General features: G+C 41.6%; 1 protein-coding gene across 5 annotated transcripts in view; it reads right to left on the minus strand.

Annotated features, from left to right (window-relative positions):
* The window catches only part of WAPL (WAPL cohesin release factor), a 135159-nt gene that overhangs the window by 46208 nt on the left and 65232 nt on the right, over positions 1-23719 (minus strand). The window contains exons 1-3 of one of the 5 annotated variants that reach the window (XM_021536199.2): positions 18522-18565; positions 14132-14655; positions 90-1136 (exon numbers count right to left, since the gene is read on the minus strand). In XM_021536199.2, the coding sequence (XP_021391874.2) occupies positions 90-1136; positions 14132-14633 (1549 nt within the window). In that variant the 5' untranslated portion in view covers positions 14634-14655; positions 18522-18565. Of the gene's footprint in view, positions 1-89; positions 1137-14131; positions 14656-17035; positions 17423-17720; positions 17989-18521; positions 18566-23719 lie in introns of those variants that run through there. The other 4 variants (XM_021536197.2, XM_021536200.3, XM_021536196.3 and 1 more) reach the window with 4 other exon arrangements.

Below are 23719 nucleotides of genomic sequence, written 5' to 3' on the forward strand. Positions count from 1 at the left end.
AAACTCCTAGGTACACTGCAAAAAGAACAGAACATTGAAGTCAATTAAAATTAAATGCCACCCGTGTATTCCAAAAGAGTTCTACTGACCTGCATTAGTGCTGAGCTGGCTATCCTGGGAACAGTTTTCATTGCCATCAGAGGTTGACTGTAGTGAAGCAGATGGTACAGTTCTACTTCGCTTTTTGTTTGCCTTCCTTTCTGCTACCTGCCACTCTTCATCTTCGTCCTCGCTTTCACTTAAGTCATCAAACCCAAAGTACTTGATTTTGTAATTGGAACTCCCAGAACTTCTAGAAGCGCCTTCATCTCCCCCTCCCTCGTCTTGATCATCAAACCCAAAAAACTCTAATTTGACATCCTTCTTGGATTTGGTATTGCTTGGTCGGAACCTGGTTGTAGTTTTTGTGGTGGCCATGTCTGCCTTTTTCCTTAAGCGCCCAGCTTCGCCCAGGTCGGTGGGGGCTGCCGAGGTGAATTCATCCATGCGCTCCATGGTGTCCTGGATGGTGACATTGCAAACTGACAAGCAAGATGGGTGCAGAACAGTGTAGTCTCTAGTCCGTCCCACCGTCCCTCTAAAACTGGTCCCACTACTTAAAGAAACTTTTTTTCCTGCATTCAGACCGTCATTATTTGACTCATTGTTTGCTTTGGATAAAGACTGACTAGTGCCATCCATCAGCTTGTCAAAATTCGTTGCCCCCTGCAGTTTTGCTTTGTTGGATCGACAATATGTCCTACAGTTGCTTGGCCTAGGAATAGTTTGCACAAGTTCTTCACTAATGGCTTCCTTTGGATTTTCACTATCTTCTTTATCACACTCCTCATCCTTGCTCTTCACCTCTGAGAGATGTTCATTGTCAAAAGCTAATATATACTCTCCAGTTCTGGTGTCTTCAGTTTCATCCTCCCATTCATACAAGTGAGTTCTTAGTGGCCCCTTGGTCTGAGATGTTTCTGATAGAGAATCTGCTGTTTTTCCCACATGGGAGTCCCAAGAATCAGGCAAGTCCTTGGCTTCAGTGTTGCATCCAGAAGTGTCTGTGGTTTCAGCATTGGTTTTATTACTGTCTCCAGCATTGTCATAGATGAAATGACTGTTCCCATTATCTTCTTTCAAGTTCTGGATTTTATCTACAAAAACACATATATTTATTATTAAAATGGAATATTAGAAAAAAATAGTCGCCCGTGTGGGTTACTTCAGAAATTTGCAACATAACAAAAAGTATTCTGTGATCACTGACAAAAAACATTATAGGTGTTTATCCACCTAGTTTATACTTCATAAGCCCTCCAGTTTAAAGGTTTTGCTATAATAGTCTTCTTGTAACTTCTACTAAAAAAAACCCTTGAAGTGTCACTCTGAAAATATACGCATCATGTAAAACACAGTGGTAAACCCTACATACAACCACCTACTTACCATGGCAAATTACACTGAGAAAGAGAAACTCTGTGGTGAAATTTTCAGGAAAGACAATTAATGAAGTTTGACATACAGTGACTTACAGTGAATAACTAGAGATAAAGAACAACTACACATGCTCCTTACAAATACAAGGAAATAATTTCCTTCTTGTACCCTGAATAAAACAGCAAACAACTTCAACTGTCATTTAATTTTGCTGCTCTAAATGAAAATATTTGGACTTGCAAAAGAAATATAAAAATGCAGTTGTCATCAGAAATTTTAATTTTATTGCTTCTGAAATGCAGGTTTATGCACTGAATTTCTCCATCTCTGAAGAAGAGCTGCTGCCAAAAGTCATTCTTGCACTTCTCCAACCCACAGCCACACTCACATCTTACACTGTCCAGGAGAACAAGTTCCACTATAAGAAGTCAGTTTTTGTAAGGTTTGTCTCCAGCCAACCAGCACCTACACAATAGTAACTCCAGGAAGTAATGCAAACACTAAGTCTTCCACTTGCTGTCCTCTAAAGTAGTAGGGAAACATTCCCTTTGTTTTCCCTGAATACCAACAAAAGCTTGGTGGATTTGCTACCAGAGTTTCATGATGACTGCATCTGCCATCCTCTGTTGACATCACACACACACAGACACCCAGCAGTCTAAGAGGGGTATTTCCAGGAAATAAGAATTTCTTGGAAATTTCTGAGACAGTATCAGCAAGCACAGGAACCCAGGTGCCTGCCCTTACTAAAATGGCTGCCTGGGCAAGGAGAAGCAAGATAAGAAGTCTGACAATGCAGAAGACCCTGGTGCACAGAAGAGCAGCACATGATGGGATAAACTGGAGACACAGAAGCAACTGAGACAGGGCCAAGTAACAACCGAAATGCTAGAAGAGACGTGCTTAGAAGACATGTGCAAAACATTAGTGACAAAAGGGGTTCCACTGGCAAAATGCAACCCCCAAAGGTTCAAATTTTTAAGCAGCAAAGACTTCCTAAACTCACCAGTAAAATGAAGGCCAAAGCATCTCTTTAGCACTAGTCCTGATCACATTAAATTTCATCAGCTTCCATTTACCCAAGTGGCACAAAAGTTTCACAGCACTGACCAGAAGGTTTCAACCTCCTGATGAGGGAAACAAGCATCAGCATTGTTCCAGGGACTTTGGCTCACTTGTTTTCAAATTAAAATGGAATCATCTAAATGCCATCCTTGCACATATGTTTTATAGAAGAATTTTAAGGTACTGAAAATTCTATGTAGAAGAAATGGCAACCAAATCCAGTTTTGTAGGAAATTGGTTTAACCCCTGCTACAATTCCTCAGGGAACCAGGACAAGTAATATCTGACAAACTGCATCTAAGTCTCCTGGAGTCTGGCTGAGATCTGTCACAGAAGTTATACATACTCAGCTAGAAATAAAAAAAAATTTCCACAGAATATATGAAATGCAAAACTCAAGGCTAAATTCCTCAAAGAACAAGGAACCCTAACCCTGCCACCTCCAAGATGGAATCTTGGTTATTATTTTTCAGTATCAATATGTTACACAAGCAATATTGTTATTCCCATTTCAATCTCATGCTTGCCATAATCCAAGAGGCACAACCAAAATGAATTTTTCTGGAATCAAGGAAGGGGTTTGACAGTGTACAATATGTTCCTTTCTCCCATATGTTTAATATTATTGTGAAGCTGAAGACTACCACAACACTCTAGGCATGAAAAACAGCAAATTAAATTTAAAACATTTTTAGACTTCCTTGCTAAAATACACTGTTTTGCAGGCTCACCATTGCTGTTCCATATCTAAGGGAACTTCTTGTCTCTCCTCATGTAAATGTGATCAAAATCAATTTCTCCAGTCAGCTCAGCTGACTAATAAATAACAAATCCATTCTAGCCCGGTCAAATGGCTTTATTGATGCTCGGTTTATTACACTTCCAAGAAACGTTACAAGGCAAAGAGCACTAACAACTCTTCATGTTCACAGCAGGACTTGTGTAGCCTTTGTGTAACATCAGCAGCTTTGAACCTTGAGCTGTCTTGAGAAGATTCCATAAAAAGTGCTGCATCCAATTTTACCTTTCAGTTCCTAATTTAATATAACACACCAAGGTACTCCTAAACAGCATAAAAGTGGCAGTTAACCTCCCCCTTGATTCTGGAGCACCAAAATTTAAAAAACATACAATACTTCAAAAGTCTTAGTAACTGCACCAGGAAGGTTTTTCCATCTCCAATAATAAGCAAGGCTAATGGAAAATGGTAAAAAGTTTGGCTTTAAAACTGGATCATCACGATGTTTTACTGGAAAACTAAGCAGTCACATTTAGAGGAATACTTTCTCTAAAGACCCTTTGTCAAGCCACGGTTCTCATCTCATCAGTGGGTCAATAGCTGTCAGCCTGAACCCTCAATACCAGAAAGTACTGCTAATCACTTCCTAATTGCCCAAAGGTGTACAGGAACTGCAATTCCAATAACCCTGATCTTTAAAATTACAGTATTTATTGGCAGCAACTACTACAGCAGAAGCTACCATGATTGTAGGGAAAAAATATATGAGAAAAGGAACTAATTATGAATTACTAAATATCCTGAAGTCCAAGAGAGGCATAGAACTTCTCCTCCTATTTTTAACTGCAATTAGGCTCTTCTGGGGCTCAGATATCAGAATAACTCTCCCAAGTAATTTAAAATCAGCAACAGCATAACTCCCCTCCCCAAGTACAAACACTGTATACCTAGGAACCATAATCAATGTTCTGTGGTAATCATGATTTATTTTCTGTTTAGATCACTAAAAGTTGCTTTATTTCATGCTCTAGTTTATGTCACTTAACAAGACAGATGTCTTCAGCATTGCTGATGAATCAAAAAAAAAGCCAAAGTAAAACTTTCACTCTTTCCCATAAAATGCGATGTTTTCACACACACACAGATGCATATTACTAAATCTGTAAAACTGTATTTAAGTGATTATGATTATTGTTATTTAAGTGATTATGATTATTAGTCAAGTTACCATTAGAGAAAAAATTTCAATTTCAGACAATGCAAGATAGTAAATTTACATAAGGCAATAAAGTTTACACTCTTCTATAATATATATAGATATATGCAAACACTCAAACAGCAGGAATGTTAGAGAGTTGTCAAAAGCCCACTGCTTTTTCAGTAACAAACCTGGAAATGTGTAAGAAATATGCATCTATACTTACATGGATTAGACTAGATGGCTATGAAAATAACAATGTTATCTCATTTTTAAAGAACACTTACCGTAAGTACTCATTAGATGGAACAAATGTTAATCTATACATTGAACAATAAATGCCTCATGACTACTACAGGCTTGCCAGTGGTACTATCTCCTCCCTTTTCATTTTTAAGGTCATGGATAAAATGAAGAATGGGATTCTAGAACTAAAAAGCTCCACTTTTTTTTTTTTAAGAAGAGAAATTAATTTTTATAGTGGTAAGAAACCTACATCCTCCAGCTCAACATCTGACAATTCTGACATGAAAATTCTCACATTTCAACTTCATTTTTTCTTTAAGGACCTATAACAGTAGAAGTTTGACAGGGGAAATACTGAAGTTTGGAGAAAAGATAAAAAACTCTCTCCACCAAATAACAAAGCTGTAAGAGTTAACAACTTATACCCTGACCCATCAGGTATAGCATATACCAAAACGGAATCCAAAACAAAGTAAAGTAATCCTTTAGGAAATCAAACACTCCTCTGGGCAAGAAAACCAAGCAACCATAGACCATCCATCCTCCAGCCTAGTCCCTGTTTCACTTTTCTTTCATTTAACTTACAAGGCTAAGTGACTGGGGCTCCAAGTCTGCAAACATCATTTTCAGTTCTGTAAAAACCAAATCATTATTAACAGTCTAACACTAAGTGCCTACAGTCAAACGTTACATGCTTTAGTTAACTATTCAGAGGTAGAGCTGCAGAACCTCATTTGCTATTTTCACATTACTCGGAGCACAGAGCAGGATCTCGGGCTGTGAGAACAAGGTCTCCTGCTGTAAATTTCTACCCTGAACAGACGCAGGGCTCACAGGGCAAAGCTGCCCCACAGCTCAACCACCATCCCCTGCAGCCTCCGGAACAGCAGCCTGTGGCTGGGCAGGGGATCACACACCGACATGTGCCAGCTCCACGTGCCCTCGCTGCTGCCTTCCCAGGGATTAGGGACCCAGCTAAAACCTCCTCTGCCATTCCACCATGCAGACAGCAGGGAGGCAAAAGCACAGATGGCACCTGAAACAGCACTGTGTCTTTGAGAGCTCTCTTCACCACACCAAATTTGATCAAAACAGTTGAACAGCACAAATGTTAAAAGAAAACTGAACACAAAAGGACAATCAATATTATTCTTGGTATTATCACATATGCAAAATAAATGCTTACTTTTTCCCATGTGCTCATGGACAAGTTGCCAGTGTTACATGTTAGCCCTACTAACTTGAACTTTGGGTTAGTTTTCTCTCCTATTAAAGCCAAGCAAAGTATCCTCCAAGCTACAAAGGCACATGGCCTCCTGCAGCATGAAAATTTATGCTCCTTCAGTGCTGCGTGAGTAGCTGTACAAGCCTTCACTTTAATACTGAGAGAAACATGATTACTATTCACAATAAACAAATCAACAAACACACTGTGTTTCTTTTAGTACTAGCCACAACTCACTGCAAATATTAAAGGCAATGAAATTTTGAGTGCAGGCAGGTGGTATGATGCCAATTTTACATTCGTCTTGATTTATCTTCCAGTAGACACTAAGACATGGTGGCAAGAAAATTAAATATAAAGAACTGTAAGCAGGGCTTTCAGAACCCTCCAGCTACTGAGGGCACATACAATTAACAGGCTGCAGATCAGGAACAGATCACTGACACAGGATGGAGGGAACAGTTTGTTAAGCTCATTATGAGCTACTGCTCTGCCTGATGTCCCTGAGCACTTGGAAACATTTATTATGGCTCCATTACACCATGACCAATGTTCTCAAGCATAAAGCTACATCACTTCACTCTGTAACCTGCAGCTGACCAGCTAAAAGAAAGGTGCTTATATCACATCCCTCCTTTCCAGGAAGAGCTCAACCGAGACACACAGAGTGTCATCTCTGGTTTGATCAGAAAATCAGGAACTGCAGAGTGGTGACGGTTCTTTCCAAATTAGAGAACAAATTTCATTATGCATTGGAAATGAAGTGTTTTGATTGGTAAGAAGAAAAGGCTGAGACTAAACTCCCTTGATCCATTTTCTGTCTATGACTGAAGAACTGGACAATTCATGAAAAAAAGCCCACGGAAACAAAATACACACTTGATGAAATGGGCAAAATTTACTTCAATTAAGTATCCATTAATGCCTATGAGATCTTGAAAAGCAGTGCCTGTTAGTAGGTATGAACAGAAGACAGGAAGATTTGACTCCCAAGACCAGCTTCATGGTTGACAATCTCTAAAATAGCTAAAATTATAGAACCACACCCATAGCTATGATTACAAATTCTTAAGTAATTTAATTACCAAGAAGTCTGTATGCAGGTGGGACAGACGTTGTTTTGACTCTGTGCAGATGTTTTAAGTGGCACCTTATTTTGCAGGAAAAAAGTCGGAGAAAACCCTAAAGTGGTGAGAATTAATTTACTGCTATGACAGCACTGTTTTCCCTTAAGAACCATTTGCTTGTCTTGTTTCCTTTTCCAGCACCCCGAATATCAAATTCTAGGGTAATTTATAGGAATAAAAAATAATTTGTTTTTTACACAGTCCTAACTAATGACACTATGACTCCATTTCAGTTAGCTATTCTTTTAAACATGAGACAGAAGATACCTCAGACACCTTTTCTGCTCTCAAATCACCTAGAAGCATCTGTCAGTCTAGTAACACATTCTTCAGCATCTCCAATAAACCATTATTTTCATTCCCTGAGCCTTTCAGAACATGCTGCTGGCAAAATATCCCCCAGTGGCTTGGCTCCAGCCTGGGAAATGCTGAACCCTACCCACGGTGTTATTGCTTCCAGCCTTGCGCCCCTGTTTCAGCCACACAAGGAACTCCTCATACACCTTTTTTCCACTGGGAAGATGCACTACCAGGAGGCATTCTGAGAAGTTGTGTCAGACTGGTACACTTGGCAGCCAGTGTACAACTTTCTAAAAAACCCTTGTATTTAACTGGAAGTGGAAGCCTTTCACATGGATGCAGGCTGACATGGCCACCTTCCCTCTTGTGCAGAAAATATTCACTGAACTAATCCCTCGCCCTTATCTCAGGCAATATTTTTAAAGGTATGACAAGATGGCTTTTGAAGTAACAACTTAACTGTCTTCCCCTCTCTTCTTGTAGCTCTTTGGCTAGCAATCACTAGATATTCTGCTCTCTCTCATCTTTCAAGAGATGTACAAGAGTTGTCAGAGCCTGACATGTGCTCACCTCTCCTGGAAAGTCCAATGAAAGACACATTCCTCCTCACTGCAAACTGAGAAGGGCATCTGTTGCTCAGAGCAGCAAGAGAAAGCCAGAAATAAACAACTACAAAGTGTCATGGGCAACATGAGGGTCACACACACCAGAAATGCCTGTTTTCACCAACGTTTCTAGGGTGAGCTGCTAAGGGAACAAATTAAAGCATACTATAACACAGCAACATAAACAATTGTCAAAGCAAATGTACACTTAGGTTAAGTCAGTCTGAATTGAGACAGTACTCATGAATATGTTGAAAATTTTCAATAAATACAGCAGCAGTTTCTTAAATGAAAAGATGAACTAAATTTATAATTTAAGAACATTTTCATCCAAATTAGTAAGACCACAGCAGTTTGAGTCTGAAATAGCTTCCTTACCAACTGGTTTCTGCTTGCCTGCATGCTTTGGCCCACTTGAGAGTTGTGCACTTTAACAAGTTTTTTGTTTTTTTTTTTCTTCCACAAGCACTGACCAACTGTTTTCAATGCAAAGTTATTTCCACTTTTTAATTATGAAAACTAAGAAGCAGTTAAAAGTATCATCTTTTAAAAACTGTTAATTGTACAAGGCCATGTAGAAAAAATTATTTTAAAAGTATGGATTGTAAAATTTACTGTTGTATAGGAAAGCGGAAACACAGATTAAGGGAAGAAAGTTCCATGTAGTCTGTACATGAACATACACAGTATGAACTGCCCTGTCATTATCAAAAATATGTTGCAGAAATCAGATTCTTTCCTAAACCCTTGGGGTATTTTTCTGTATTGCCATTTTAGCAAAGAAGTATAAACACTGAGAGTTAAACAGAATTTCAACCATTTCAGACTTTTGAAAAACACCACAGTAAAAAACCAACAAGCCACCACTAGAGAAGTAGCAGAGGAAAAAAAGAGAACAATACACCAGTTTCAACACGGGCTACTGATACAGCAACAAAATTCTGTGTGTAAGGGGAAAGGAGCTATCTTCAAAACTTACCAAAAAGCAACTAAAGAAGAGAGGACCTGTGGATAAACCCCAGCTATCCACATACCCATCATAACTACCATCCAAACAAACCTCAAAACACTGAAATTCTCTGGGCACATATATTTTCTGGCAGATCTTTCCCCTCCTCTGCTATCAGTTTCTTAATGCTTTGACCCAACCAGAGCACAGCTGCAGTTCTTTTTAATCACGGCTGCTGCCAGCTGTCTCCTAAGACTGCCAAATGTTCAGGCCTCATTCAGGTTCCCCCAGCTCTGCTCCATTTTTGGATGGAAAATGGCTAAACAAATTCTCACAAAGTAAATATTACTCTCAAAAACTCAGAGGAAGTAAGATATTTCTCTGGCCTAACTATTATGTTCAATGTCCATGTCAGTGTCAAACACAAAACAGAAGTCCAAAAACAATTTGAAAGGAATACCCTGACCAATCTGGTGGTCAATGCAATTATGTAACAAAGCTGCACTCGGGAAGTTGAAACTTTACTCTAAAGATAGGGCTCCCCACCCACATAAGCAGGATGCAGAGGCTTTGCACAGAGTCACTAAGGTACTACCAGGATAGGATGTCAAGAACAGACTTGATGACTTAAAATCATCTCCTTCTTCAAGGGCATCCATTTTCTGCAATTTACTCTCTGCACTCTGCTTTTCCAACAACCAACCACAGCCAGATCCTGCATCCTGGGCCAAGACACAGCTCAGCACAGCCATATCCCTTTGCTCCTGCACTGCATAAGCACACGCTCTTAAGAACCACACTTGCCATTTTGATTTGCTAGCTGCACTGGCCCCATGTGAAAAATGAGGACATTAAGAACTATCTAGAAAAAGAAAATCAAACAGCAGTCAACAGACAAATGCTCTCTTACAGCACCAAGAGCAAAACTCCTGCCAGAGCAAAACCTGTTTGAATATCAGTACATAGGAACAAAAGACAAGATGAGGAATAGCTGTTTTCATTATTGCTCTGTTAGGGGGGAAAAAATAATTTGTTCTTTGACTCTTAAAGAGCCTCCTCAAAGGTCACTGCCCACACAACAACCACAAAATCTGTACGTAACATTACAACACAGCAGAAAGGACACAATTCCTACACCGTTCTGTTGTCTGTAAAGATATTTTAAGCCATTCTATTTCTCCAGAGCAAGCAAAACGTATTTTGAAGAAATAAATTCATAGGCTCTAAAACAAACCAGACTTAATCAACATCCAATTAAAATACTTCTCCACTTAATGCCTAATTAAATTCTAAATGCCTAATTTTTTTCACTTAGAATTAATGCAGAAAAGGAATATTCTCTTGTAGTCCATAAACCAGACCATGAAGGACGCAGAGATGAGAAACATCTTTCAATCCAAGTGCTTTCTCTGATGGAGACTATCAACCCCTTGCTTCAGATCCTCCCAAGGCCTGAGTTAGAGCTCAGCAGTGTGCACAAAAGCAAAAGCCAGCAGATCATCACAGCATCCAGAGTCAAAATGCAAACTCGCACTACAATGCCAGAAGTATTTCCATAAACTGAAATACCCAGAGCAGGCAAACTAGCTGTTCAAAGTAAAGCGTACTGATACACTAATATAACTATGAAATGCCATACCAACTCCTAAAGTTCATCAAACTTTGACATTAATTATTATCTGAAAAATGGTACATTAATTCATCCTACAAGCTAACAAATATTCTAAAAGAGCAAACAAACTCTGCTCTGCATGGCCATGTTTTTATACCAAAGTTTGTGTGAAATACTATTTGGGTTTATACTTACAGAAAAGTTTAACAGTTAAAAAGAAAATAAATCCCACCAGACTGTTTCAAAAATCCATATATTGTTCTGAAGGTTTTCACCTCACCCTACTGTAAGACTGTTTCATAAAAACCTAATTTTCTAAATAGCTGCATTTTTGCTTTATATGCATTACCAGTGTGATATTTTTCTAATGACACAACTTACTTTTTAGCTACCAAGTTCTCCCTACCTTCACAAAGATGACCTAACAGTAACTATTAATACTGAACAGTCCTTTATTGTTTCAAACTTACCTAAACCCCTATCTGCAAATTACCTACTACGTACAGGATTACTCACAGACACTCTTCAGACAGTATTAAGTCTTGATCAAGCAACATTAGGGAAAGATTATGAGAAGCTTTCCACATTAAGAGCTTCTCAAAGCCTTTAAAATGAGATTGTTACAAGCACTAGCTGAAGGCTATTTAAAAAAAAAAAAACAAAACCAGCAAGTTCTACCATTTTTAATATACAGATCCTCAACTGTGTTACATGGCTGCACAACTACTAAAACAAATCCCCAAATCAAGTGCTTTTTAATACCAAACATAAGCTAAAATTAACTGACATAGCATCACCTTCATTTTAATGCCCAAAGAAATGGCCACTGAGGCAGGATAATACAAATGGAGCAGAATTAACTGTACTTCTCAGATTGTGCATAGCCATGGTAAGTCACTTTTTTCAACTCAGTCTAACTCGTACCATTTTCTTCACCCACATTAAGAATTAAGACACAATGATGGGTCATGTTCTCTGGGAGTCCCGAGACCTTTACTCATGCACTCTCTAGGCAACATGAGGACAAGGACTAGCAAACTGCACTTTAAAACCAATTATTAAGCACTTTCTTCAACATCAGTACCAACACAGTCTAGTTTCCCACAACTAGAGACACAGTGCTGTATGTGGGTTAATGCTGAGCTCACATTGCAGTCTTCCTTACACTGGGAATATTAATGTTCTTTTACCTGTTTGCTTTTCCTCCCAGCCCCCCGCCCCTTCCTTGCCACATCAGGAATAGTCAAACTTGCTGTTTCAAGGATCCATAAACCCTTTGGACAAATCTGGTTGAACCTGGTGGAGTTCAAGAGTCACCAGGAAGGAAAAAATTATTATGGGGAGGGCAAGGACACGCAAACAGTTGAAGTACATACACTATTACACTCCTCCAAAGTCCCTTCATCCTTCAGAACCCTACTCCAAATCAATCAAACTAACTCTCTGTAGTTTTGAAAGAGCCTCCCCATCAAACCTTACTGAACAGTCACTACAACAAAGAAGCCTTTGAAGTACCTACATTTACACTGGCTGACTATACACCACTATCTCTAATTGCTCAGTGTGCTGAGCAATGTCCTCAGAGACAACTTTTATTTATTTTGGATCAGTTTACACATAAGCATAACTGCAGCTTAAGCCATCCAAGTTTAACTTACACTAACTGACAAAAAGAAACACTACCACCAAGATTGTAGCTTTTAAATAAGGGTGAGGAAACCAAAGACCCTCCTAGGATGCTCTGCAAAGATTCATTCACAGCTAAATTTCATTTCTAAAGAAATATATGAGAAGGGTTTCTATCTTCATTTGATCGGGTGTCAACAGAATGCAACAGACTCTGAAAGAACAGAACCATCTGACCAAGATACACCTTGTCCTTCACTACTTCTGGCTGAACTGCCAGAATCAGTAATAAATTCTTCAGGAAATCTTGCAGAACAGAACTCCTTCAGTAAACTGTTATTTAAGTAACCTCCCCCTCTGCATTCAGACCACCACCACACTTAAAAACTGGATGGACTTATCCACCCAGATTCATCAGCTTCCTTCTGTTCAGAGCTGTATATTTATGACATACACAGTATTGTCTAGCAAGGAGTTCTACAATTTAAATGTTTTTCTGTGCTAAATATTGTATTTTATTATTTTCCACAGAACTCGAACCAGGAAGCACCAATGAAACTGTTCAAGTTTGTTCCTCTTGGCCTTTCACACACTATGAATTTTCAGAGCTCTATCACATTTTCTCCCCACATCTCTCTCTTTTCCAACCTGAGAAATACTGTTATGACAGAGGTTGTCTACAAGGAAACCATTTCACTGTAAAACCTGTTCTACTACAATCTCTCATTAACACCAAGTAAATTCACTATTTCTTCCCCTTAGAAATACTGGGGGATGAACTAACTCAATTTCTTGTGAAAACTATATTCAAACTTTAAAATCCCGTAATTTTTATTTCCATTCTGAGGATGAATCATAAAGACAGCTGCTGAAAATCATATGAAAGTAAGAAGTATTTTAGCAGCAAAAATAAAGAGCAAGATCAAAAGACAATTACACATCCTACAAATGTGTCTGTCAAACTATAGCTCAAATCAGCATTACCTGGGTTTTCTTGACTTAGATCCCTAACATATATACAAAAAATAACTGAACTGTGACTATCTTCTACTATTTAGTATATTCTTGCTTACTGCTTTAACAACTGAACAAGTCCATTCAAATTTCTAATCCCTCGGTTACTATATTTGAGAAATTAAAGTTATGTAAGTTCTTCTCATTAAAATTGATTTTGATAACCCAGAGCAAGTCAGTAGGTGTCATCTTCATCTAGGTTCACCTAATGTGATCGTCTACCCAATTATAGAAGCTGTGGTTTAATCAGCCCATTATACAAAAACCTCTCATGAGATGTAATATCCGATTTTTTCCAAGAACGACTTGAAGAAAATTACAGTGGTGTTCAGCTCCATGAGTCTTGTGAACGCCCCTCTGAAAAGCATTAAAGCTATCTTACAAACACTCCAGAGCCCAAAAACACCTCTAAAAGGAAGCCTGACAGAATGCAATCTCACAGGTCTGAAGTTTTTTATGCACACACTGATATAGCTGTGCTAATTACAAACAGAAAATGTTTGTACTGCTGAAGTTCAGAAAACTACTTTTCCCACCCAAATAATGAAACAAAACATGGCTTAAGCTTTATCTGCACCTTCATGGTTGTGAACACATACCCACACTAAATACTACTACCACTAACTCATCACTATTCAAAATAAGTGTTTAAAAACCACAAATGCACTCAGCAATTTTAGAACAGGAATGTTATTATTCCATTTTATGGAATAACTGGACTAAGTGGAGTACCATACTGCACTGAAGCTGAAGCACTGTACCTCTATCTGCCGACACACAGATTACAGTGCAAAAGACCTCAGAGCAGTGTGTAAAATGCAGAATGCTTCTTAGTGCTTTTGGTTACACAGAGTATCCTCTACAATTGTTTACAATTAAGAACTACACCACAGAATACTTCAGTTTTATCAGAATATTTAACAATCCCTTGAGAACACAAAGTTTAAAGGGCAATCAGCAAAAATCAGAGGAAAACAGAAGTATATGGACAATTGAGCAAACACACCTGCAGTTACAACTTTAGCACTGCTGCCCTTGCATTCTCCATCTTCCACACTTTTGCTTGTGCTCTTTTCTTTCAAGAGAGGAACAGTATTGTCAAAAGGTATGCACTTGCTGGAGGCAACGTTTTCTCCACCGTCTGGCTGATTAATTCTGCTGTTTGCTTCAAGTAGAGGAGTGAAGTCCTCAGACTGAGCAGCTTCACCAGGTTCCAGCTGAGAGGAACTTTTAGCCTGTGACACATTCTTTGAAGACACAGGAAGAGATTCTTCATCACTGTCAAATCCAAATGGATCCTCTGTTACCTCATCTTCAACTTTGGGTTTCTTAGGAACTTCAGAAATATCTGGTTTGACACCGGGCCTCTTCTGTCCTAATTTGGCCATGAAGGTGGTTTCTCCCCATTTTGTACTAAGGGTGGTCCGTTTGTTGGAAAACACTTCATCAAACTTGGAACTGCCATTTCCCCCTTTCCGGCTGTAGGTCTTTCCAAATCGGGATGTCATTTTGGCTCCTGTTTCATATTCTCTGTTGTGAAAGAAAGAAGAAACATCAATTCATCACTTTTCTAGTACAAATTATTGTTACTTCCACCCTTTATTGGGCATACAAGCACCAGGCATGTACACTGCACACAACCAACAGCTCCATCACGTGTTTCTTTCTAGATGCACTCATTGACATGTGACTGTCACTATGGCAAAAGGTTCTGCACTAAGCACCCACTAAAATAAAAAGAAATTCAGTTGCTTGCACATTTATAAACCAATGGCACAATGAGTCGTTAAGAAAATCTTCTAAGAATGGTATTGCTTTTCTCTAATTTTATATTTTCAAGTATAGAAGGCATTATCATAAAATATCATGAAACAACTCAGCAGTATTTTCACCACATCTGAACACACAGCTCCCTCCTAGAGTCCAACAGCATAGCATGGCATAAAAAAAATCTCTTGCCAGTTAAATACAAAAACTGAGAGAATATTTCACATTGCTGTAGATGTATTTTAAGTACTAATTAATCACAATGATGACCACTCCATCCCACATTCATCTCTCACACTCAGACTCACGTAACAGTTGTTTTACTTGGTAACATTATGTGGTCAGGACTGGTGCACAACAATCCCCCACAGGTAAATCTGATTCGTCAAGGGACAGAACAGAGACACTGCTCAATCCACCTCTAAGAACATGGAGGACACCTTCAGCAGGCCCATGTAAACCAGTACTGCTCACTGGCTCTTACAAGCACAACTGCTCCACAGCCTGCTCAGAGGAACAGAAGTGTAAAAGTAACACATTAAACAGGAACACATTTAAGAGTTCCTTGTATGTGCTCTTTTTCTAATTTTGTTTAACTCAAAGATTTTTACCCAAAAACAAACACTAACTGCTGGACAAATGACAACACAAACCCCAAACTCTCATATCTGTTTTGTGAACCACTATTTCTCTCTTTTTGGCCCAAACATGGATAGGAAATTGCAATTCTTTATAGTCAGCCTGAATCTAATCAATTCCATCCTTCTCTCTGAAATACCTCTCCATACCAGAAAAAAGTCTGCTAAAAAAGACAGTTATTTAAGGTACAGAATCAAAGAAATCTAACTTTTGAAATGTTAACTAACTTCATATAAAGTATATGAAAAATGGCAGTTAAAATAATTTTATTGGACTTATAATGATCTATTTGTTCAATACAACTGTTTTTATTATTACTCCCCGAATATGTGACATACCATCATTCCTATTTTAGTTTTCATCTCAGCACTCACAGCTTCTCAACCTGAAGTGGCAGTCTTGCTTCTGCCAAAATTGCCAGACTGCCTTCCAGAAATGTCCCTCTATCACTTCATTCTAGCAATACTGTCTCACTATAATAGTCTCCCTCTATTAGACCAGACCAACCTTCACTTACCATTGGAACCAAGCAATTCACGGGGAGAAAACCCATGGAGAAAATTTAAAGTGCATTAAAATGATCACATTTGAACTTCAGAAGTTTACCAGGTGGATGGTGATGCAATGCAGAAGAGCTACAGGAATACCCACTTTGGGAAAGGCTCTTTTCCCCCGTGGTGCAGCTGAGGGAGGGTAAAGGCAGGTGCTCATCTGCTGAGCAGAACTCTGCTGCAAAAGCCACTCTTCAGAGGGCTCCTGGCTGTTCCTAGGAGACAGGGCTCTTGAATCCCACCTCCTCTTTTCCACACACATATCACTGCCAAACTCCTTTTCTTTCTCCTCTGCATGGAGCTCCAATTTTGTGTTTTCTATCTACACATAGTTTAGAAAGCAAACAGCAAACAAAATCTAAATTACCAGTTTTATTTTGCTGATGCTTGTAAATATTTGTAACAGCAACCAAAATATTTTACACCAGAATAGCCAGGTTTTTGAACTGTAGAAGCTGAAGTAAAATATTTACTAATATCTCAGTTTCTAACAACTTACAGGAAAGAAAAAACCATTTCACTGACCACCAGCATATTTTCCTTCCCTACACCCTCAAGACTCAAGTAAGTATTAGTTATAATAAGCACTATAAGAAGTACTCAGACAAGTATTTTTTATACTATGTTCCCAACCTATGCAAACTAATGACAAATTTAAAGTATAGCTTGGGGCTTGCAGTTCCAAAGGGAAGATTCCTGTAGTCAAGAGGAGTTAATTTTCAGAAAGTAAACTCCATTTTCTTATTTATAAATTTTAAAATTATGTTCATCTCATAAGTTTTAAATCAAAACACCAAAACCCGAATTAATACTCAATATAATGTGCACAGTTTAAAAGTATTAGGAAAATATAAATACTCTATGCTATACTCTTATATCTTAGATTTAAGAGCATAAAGAGGTGCTTTCTTACACGAGAGCATCAACAGAACAGGATTTTTCTCTTTACTCACAATTTTCTCTTGATTTTTCTCTCAGACGGAAATAAAACACTTGGTGTAATCTCACTCTGTTTCCGCTCCCTGCCTCCCTCGCCTGCATTGTGCTGCACCATTTGGAGCAATACAAGCAACGTAAAGACACGTAAAACCCAAAAACCACAGTTTTCTCTCCTTTCCCAGCGCTAACTCGGCGGACCAGCTGGGGACAAAAAACCCGGTAATTCCCCAGGAAGCCCATCGGCCACCCCTACTCATCGCTCCTCTCTACACCGCTCCTCTTACATAATCAAAGGAAAGAAAAATAGGTTAAATGCAGGGAGGCAGAAGGAGCTGATGAAATCCCACGGTGACAGTTTCTTTTTTCCTCCCTCCCCTTGCGGCGGGGGGGCGGGGGTGCGAGCGGAACCGGGTCACCCCGCCGCTCCCTGATGTCATTTCCCGTCCCGCGCGGCCGCCTCGCCCGCCCCGCCGCCCCACCGGCCCACATTACACAAGTGCCCGGGGCAGCCGCGGCCCGCGGAGCCGCACCCCCCCGCGCCGGCCCGAGCCAATTCCCGCCCCGCAACTTCGCGCCGGGCCGGGGGCGGCGGCCCCGCACGCCCCTGCAGGCGGGACAGCGCCGGGGGCCCGGCGGCGGCTGCAGCCCGCGGGGTGCGCGGCCCGCTCGGCCCCCGCCGCCCCCTCACCCCGCACCCACCTCGGCGTCAGCGGTGGCGGCGGTGCCGGGCGCGGGCCCGGCCGATGTGGCTCCGGCCGCGGGTTCGGGCCGCCGAAGCGCCGCCTGCGAAAGGCGCTCAGCCCGCGGGACGCCTCCGCCCCTCCGGCAGCGGGACCCTCCCGGGGTGTCGCGGGCGTCAGGGCCCCCGGCGCCGCCTCCTCCGGCGCCGCTTCCTCCGCGCCGGGATTATCGCCGCGCTCGGGACGGGCCCCGGGACCATCTCTCCGCCATTTGCCCCCGCTCCTTCCTGCCGTCACCGCGCGCGCCCCGCCCCCCGCCACCGCGGCCAATCGCCGCGCGCCTCGCTCGGCCGCCCGCGCCGCCTCCGCGCATGCGCCCATCCGCGCGGTGCCCGGCGGGAGTTGTAGTTTGTGGCGCGGCGCGGGCCCCGCGGGGCCCGGGCCCGGCCCCCGGAGCCGGCGGGCGGGTCCCCGCGGCGGGGCGGCCCGAGCCGGGACCGAACGGGGTGGCTCGGCCCGGCGGGAGCCGGCGCTTCCCCGCGGCCGCCTCCGCCCGGGCCCGCGCGGAGGCTGTGAAAGCTGGGCCAACGGGGCCCGCCGCGAGCGGCCCCACCCCGGTGGCGCCCGGGCCCAGGTGTGTCCCGGCGCACGCCGAGGGGTGCGGAGCGGCCCGGCCCGTGTGCAGCCGCCGAGGGGCAGAACCCTGCCCGGGGGATCGGGAAGGCGGCAGGCGCTGAGGCGGCCCTGCGTGCACTCCACAGAAGTTTGCGGTGCGTCGTGCGGGGCACGGAGCCCCTGCGCTCCCTGGGCTGGTACTCACGCTGGGCGCGCAGAGCCGGCCTGCACATCCGCTCCGCGCAGGAAACATGCTCTGCGGGAAGGGCCGCCCAGGCTGCCGAACTGCGCCTCTCACATGCTCCCATTTCCACAAGCTGTTACAGCCACCCACAGATTTATGCACACCTTTGAGGCGTTAATTAACGATACGCACTGTGCGGAGAGCAAAAATGCTCCACGAGGATTGTATCATGCAGCAAATACATACGGACATCCAACAGTCGCCAAAAACACCATTTCATATTCTGTAGGTAGTATTTCACAACATCCCTGTGGGATAGAATAGTAAGGATGCATGACAAGAAAAACATTAAACAACATCACGCAGATGTAGTTTAGTAATTTTTCAAAGGAGTGAGGAACTTGGGAAAGTCAAGTGAAATTCTACAACTTTGGAGTCTAAAATGGTTTCACAACACATGCTCATACTCAAACCTTTATTTGAGGCTTTACAAGTCCCAAACGCAGAACTAATTAAAAGGCTGATTTGACTGCGCAGAAGATGTTAGAGTTGTCTCAATACCTCTAGGTGTTTTCTTAATTTTATATTTACTTTACCCAATGCAAAATCACTGCCTCACAATAAAAAGATGCAAGACTGGTTTTGTTTCGTGATCCTCTTGAGTAAATCTGGTCTTTGCCCCATCCCTACTGATGTGTTGGAGCTTTCAGGCATTACTTCTGAAGCACAAACATGCTGTGAACATGCTCTCTAAATTCAGTATACATCTGGCAGTGTTGGAAAAAGTGGAGATAAAACAAACGGGGCCTTGCAATGAGAAGTATAAGTTCCATTTGAGGTTTGTGTTGTATCTCAGACAAGGCCTACAAGCTCACCTCTATCTCATCACCTGACTCAGTTATTGAAGAGCCCCTGGAAAACATGGTACAGACTTTAAAATCCATAATTTGACTACAAAAAGTGAAAAGATTTTTCTCCTGAGAGTATTCTTGATTAGAGCCACTAAATAGCTCATTTAAACTCCAAGAGTAAAATGGATAGTTAAACCTGTTTCAGTTTGCATAGTCTTACTTGGTGACTGATCTGTTAGACAAAGAGGAAAACACAACTGTGAGAGCTTGAAACACTGAGGCTCTGAGAAGTTCTTTACAACATAAGAGTTTGTCCTGAGAATCAGAAAAAGTGAAGAATATGGCCAGAAAAGTGAAGAGTAAGGAAGCAACACCAAGAAACTATTAGGAAATTGTTTCTATTTTAATATGAAGCTGGAAGAGTTAAAATTAAATTAGATCTATTTCCAATGTAAAGCCTGGACTACCTAAGTCACTTATACAGTAATGTAGAGAGTTTTCCAGATAGTAATTAGATGTATTTGAAGGTTCTTACACACCTTATACCCCTGGGCTAGCTTCATATTTCTAGCTGTATTTCCAGTCTTTGTAAAAACCTCGCCGAATAATCCAAACCACTGCAGATTCATGGTCATGAGGGAATTACCCCTGACTAACAGAGGATAAATTAAACTTATTTATGTGCTGCCTATCCTATCCTGGGTACCAGCAGAAGCCTGTAAGTGAAGCGTTTTGGTAGGATGATGATGGGAAAAACAAACCTCGTTGTGTTCAAGAACAGCAGAGATGTGCCAGTTTTACTGCCCCAACATACTTAAGGTACTTTGAAAATTTTGACACCCTGCATCTTAATAAGCTTAGCAGTTAACACGTTACACTTTGCTATTTCCATTTGCATCTGGCTCACCTCAAATATGCAAGTACCATGGCAGAGCAAATAAAAGCCAAATCCCACCTGCATTTGGCAGTAGCTATGTTTCATTCTCAGAGAGTGGAATTTAACAGGCATTTTATGCTTTTTGTGAAATTATATTACTGATAGTTGCCATCTCCATTCATACACACACACACAAAAAAAAAACCACCAAAAAAAACCCCCAAAAAACCCCCAAAAAAACCCACCCCAGAACAAAACACCAACCACATAAATCCTTTCACACACACAAAAAAAAACAGCCTATGAAGCACTTCAGACTGGCATTTGTCTTCATTATAACAGCAGTGGGAGATATGCAGCCACTTTCAAACTGTACGTTTTCTACCTTAAAAATTTTCTGGGAAAACCAAAGTGAATCCTACAGCTTCCCATTACTGCCTGCCCCCCTAACCTCCCAAAAGAAACTATCATCTTTGCTGCTTATAATAAAGTCAGAAAGTCCTGAAAAACACAGCTCAAATGCATCAAAGGTGGATATAAAAGAGATAAAAACATAGTAGGAAGGAACACATAAGAGGGACAGAACAGTTATTTGGATACATCAGATCTTAATACACTCTGGACCCCTCTCAGTTCTCTTCTTGAGGTTCTGTGCCAGGACCTGTGCAGGGCAAACAATACAGAATTTTCCAAATGAGCTACAGCCTAGTACAGAGCCTTTCAAAAATATTAAAACATTTAAAACTGTTTCAGTATCTTCCAAAATAAAAGGGAGGCAATGCAGTAGGAAAACAGAAGGTTTCCTGTGCAGCAGATACTCTTGGGGAAGATGAAGAGAATTTACATCCTCCCAGAAAGCTGTCAGGAAGGTTTCTCAGTGCTGCCTCATGGAAAGAACATAGCATTTGACAGTAACAGCAGCATGATTGAGGCTACAGGTTTTAAAGGCACCATAGCAGTAGGTATCCTTTATATCAAGTACATGAAGTAACACCATAATACACCCTTGCTCCAGTCCTTTTCCCACAGAAAGGGAATAAGCTCACAATCCATCGCCCTGTTTCCCTGTGAAGCACTACCCAAGAAGCAAACAGTAGCTCATAGGCCAGCTCTCCCCATGCTCCTCATGCCTAAAATGCTCCTATCACAGCTGAAAGCCTCTCAGTCCACTCCTCCTCTGCCTTTCAGCCTAGTCACCATTTGCCTTTCAAGTTCTCAGCTTCCTGCAGTGCTTCCTTCCTTGCCTCTTGCCCAGGTGGGAAGGGATGGGGGTGAGGAGGATGTTCTGCTGCACTCACAGCTGCTGCAGTGCTTTCATGTCCCAGTTAGCACCATTTACAATGGTAAACATTTTGGTGCTTTTTGCTTTTTCTTTGCCAAAAGTCACCGTGCTCCTGTTGCTGTCCTTCAAATGTCACAGGCACACATGGGTGAGAGCACACAGGCCCTTGCCATTTTGATTCACTGGGGTGAGAATTTCCCCCTTGCTATTTGCACAGCAAAGGTGAGAGAGGGTAAAAAGACACATGAAGTAACTAATTACCATATTTTAGTTCTCCTAAAATAGTGACTAAGACTTTAGTATCACCAGTAGCATGCTGGAGGAAGGGCAGCAGCACCAGCCCCAGCAGCAGCACAGGACTGGGCAAGAAGGGCAGGGTTGTACTGAGAGCTTCACTGGTCAGGCATGATGGGTTGACCCAAGCTGGATCCCAGGTGTCCACCAAAGTCCCTCTGTCACTGCCCTCCTCAGCTAGCTAGGGGAAAGAAAATAAAACAAAAGGCTCATGGGTCAAGAAAATAAATAAAACTAAAATCTTGAAACACCTTCCCTACATCCTCCCTCTTCCCAGGCTCTTTGCTCCCAGTTTTCTGTATCTCCTCCCCCCTCTCACATATTCCTCGCTCCAGCTGCAGTTGGGCAGTTTTCTTCTTCCCTTTCTTATATCTGTTATCCCAGAGGTGCCACCACCATCACTGTTGGGTGTGGCCTTGGCCAGTGCTGGGTCCATCTTTGAGCCAACTGGCATTGGCTGAATCAGACACAAGGGATCTGGCAGACATCTGGCAGCTTCTCACAGAAGCCACTCCGGCTACCAAAACCTTGCCATGCAAACCATAAAGTAGAAAGTACAGGGGCAGGGAAAGAGGAGAGATCTGCAACCCAGAGTACAGCAAAGTATACTTTCTGTCAAGAATATGGCTTTTCTTAGTGAGCTATTTCCAATGGATATTGTACTGCTAATTTCTGACACTGAACCCTGAGAAGAAGGACTGAAAGACACTCAAACAGGGGATCTTTATATAGCTTTGGATCATCATTTTCAGTAGCTGCCTTCTCATAGTGGAGGTCATGCCAAGGCATTAAGTTTAGTAACTGAAAGGTTAAAACAAATACTGCTGGACAGACTAAAGGAATACATCAGTGCAGCAAAGGGCCAGTTATCCATGATTTAAAACATAAAAGGTCCCTGGATCATGAACATTACTGGATCAGGCCCAGACAAAAAGTTGTGCTACTCCACCTTCTCTCTGGCCTGCACACCCATCTGTTGCAATCATGTGAGAGGCAGCATCACCCCTGCAATGTCAGAACCTCTGGAAAGACTCGTTTTACTCGATGAACCAACAGTAGTCATTCACCTACGGCTAAATTCTCAGTGGTTTTCTGTGCAGCTTTTTTCCCTAGGTGATCAGCCTGTAAGTCTACTGGAAAAACCTGTGGTGGAACGCTAGTGGGAAAGCACAAAGTAGTTTTCACCTTGTTATAATCATCAAGGTCAGAACTTTATTCTGCTATGCAGTATATTCCCTGCAAGCTCTGTGGAGAAAGTAACCACCTGTGCTGTTTCCCACTGAAAATTTTACAATGTGCCAACATGTTTCAGGAGAAATAAAACCAAGACAAAGGCATTTGCAGTAAGGATGCAGCCTCACTTTAAAACCCACAAGGAAAGTCTAGCTTCGTCCGTTTTTTGAACAAAATAAGTTCCCATTGTTGTATAAGGAATAAAAGGGTGCTGTCTCTCTCAGATACCTGAGATCTCTCACAGCCCTATAGGACCACCAGACTGAATACCAATCTTTCCTTCTTCCTGATTTTTTTTTTTCTTCCTTTTGAGATCTCTCTATTTCACATTATTATTGAAATTCTGTCTGTTTTATAGAAACAGCCCTTAAGGAAAGCTACCAAACTGTGTCCACATAGTGCTTGTTGGGGAAAGAAAAACATGGGAAACCATCAAAAAATTGGTTCTTATAACAAGCTCATTGGTGCAAAAGTCAGTGTCCTATTCTATTCACCTTCCAGTAATAGGGGAGAAGCCATTTCTGTTGCTTATTTTGCTGCTTTGCTTTCTTCATCTTTTAAAAAGGGCAGCTATGTGACCAACACTTTATCTTCCTTTGTCCTCATTAGTTTTGATTGTTGGATTTGCATGTGGCTGTCCCATGCAGATGCTGTAAACTGTAAGATTACCTTTTGAGTTTTA

Source organism: Lonchura striata, chromosome 7 (genome assembly GCF_046129695.1).
Source record: "Lonchura striata isolate bLonStr1 chromosome 7, bLonStr1.mat, whole genome shotgun sequence".
NCBI classification, from domain to species: domain Eukaryota; kingdom Metazoa; phylum Chordata; class Aves; order Passeriformes; family Estrildidae; genus Lonchura; species Lonchura striata.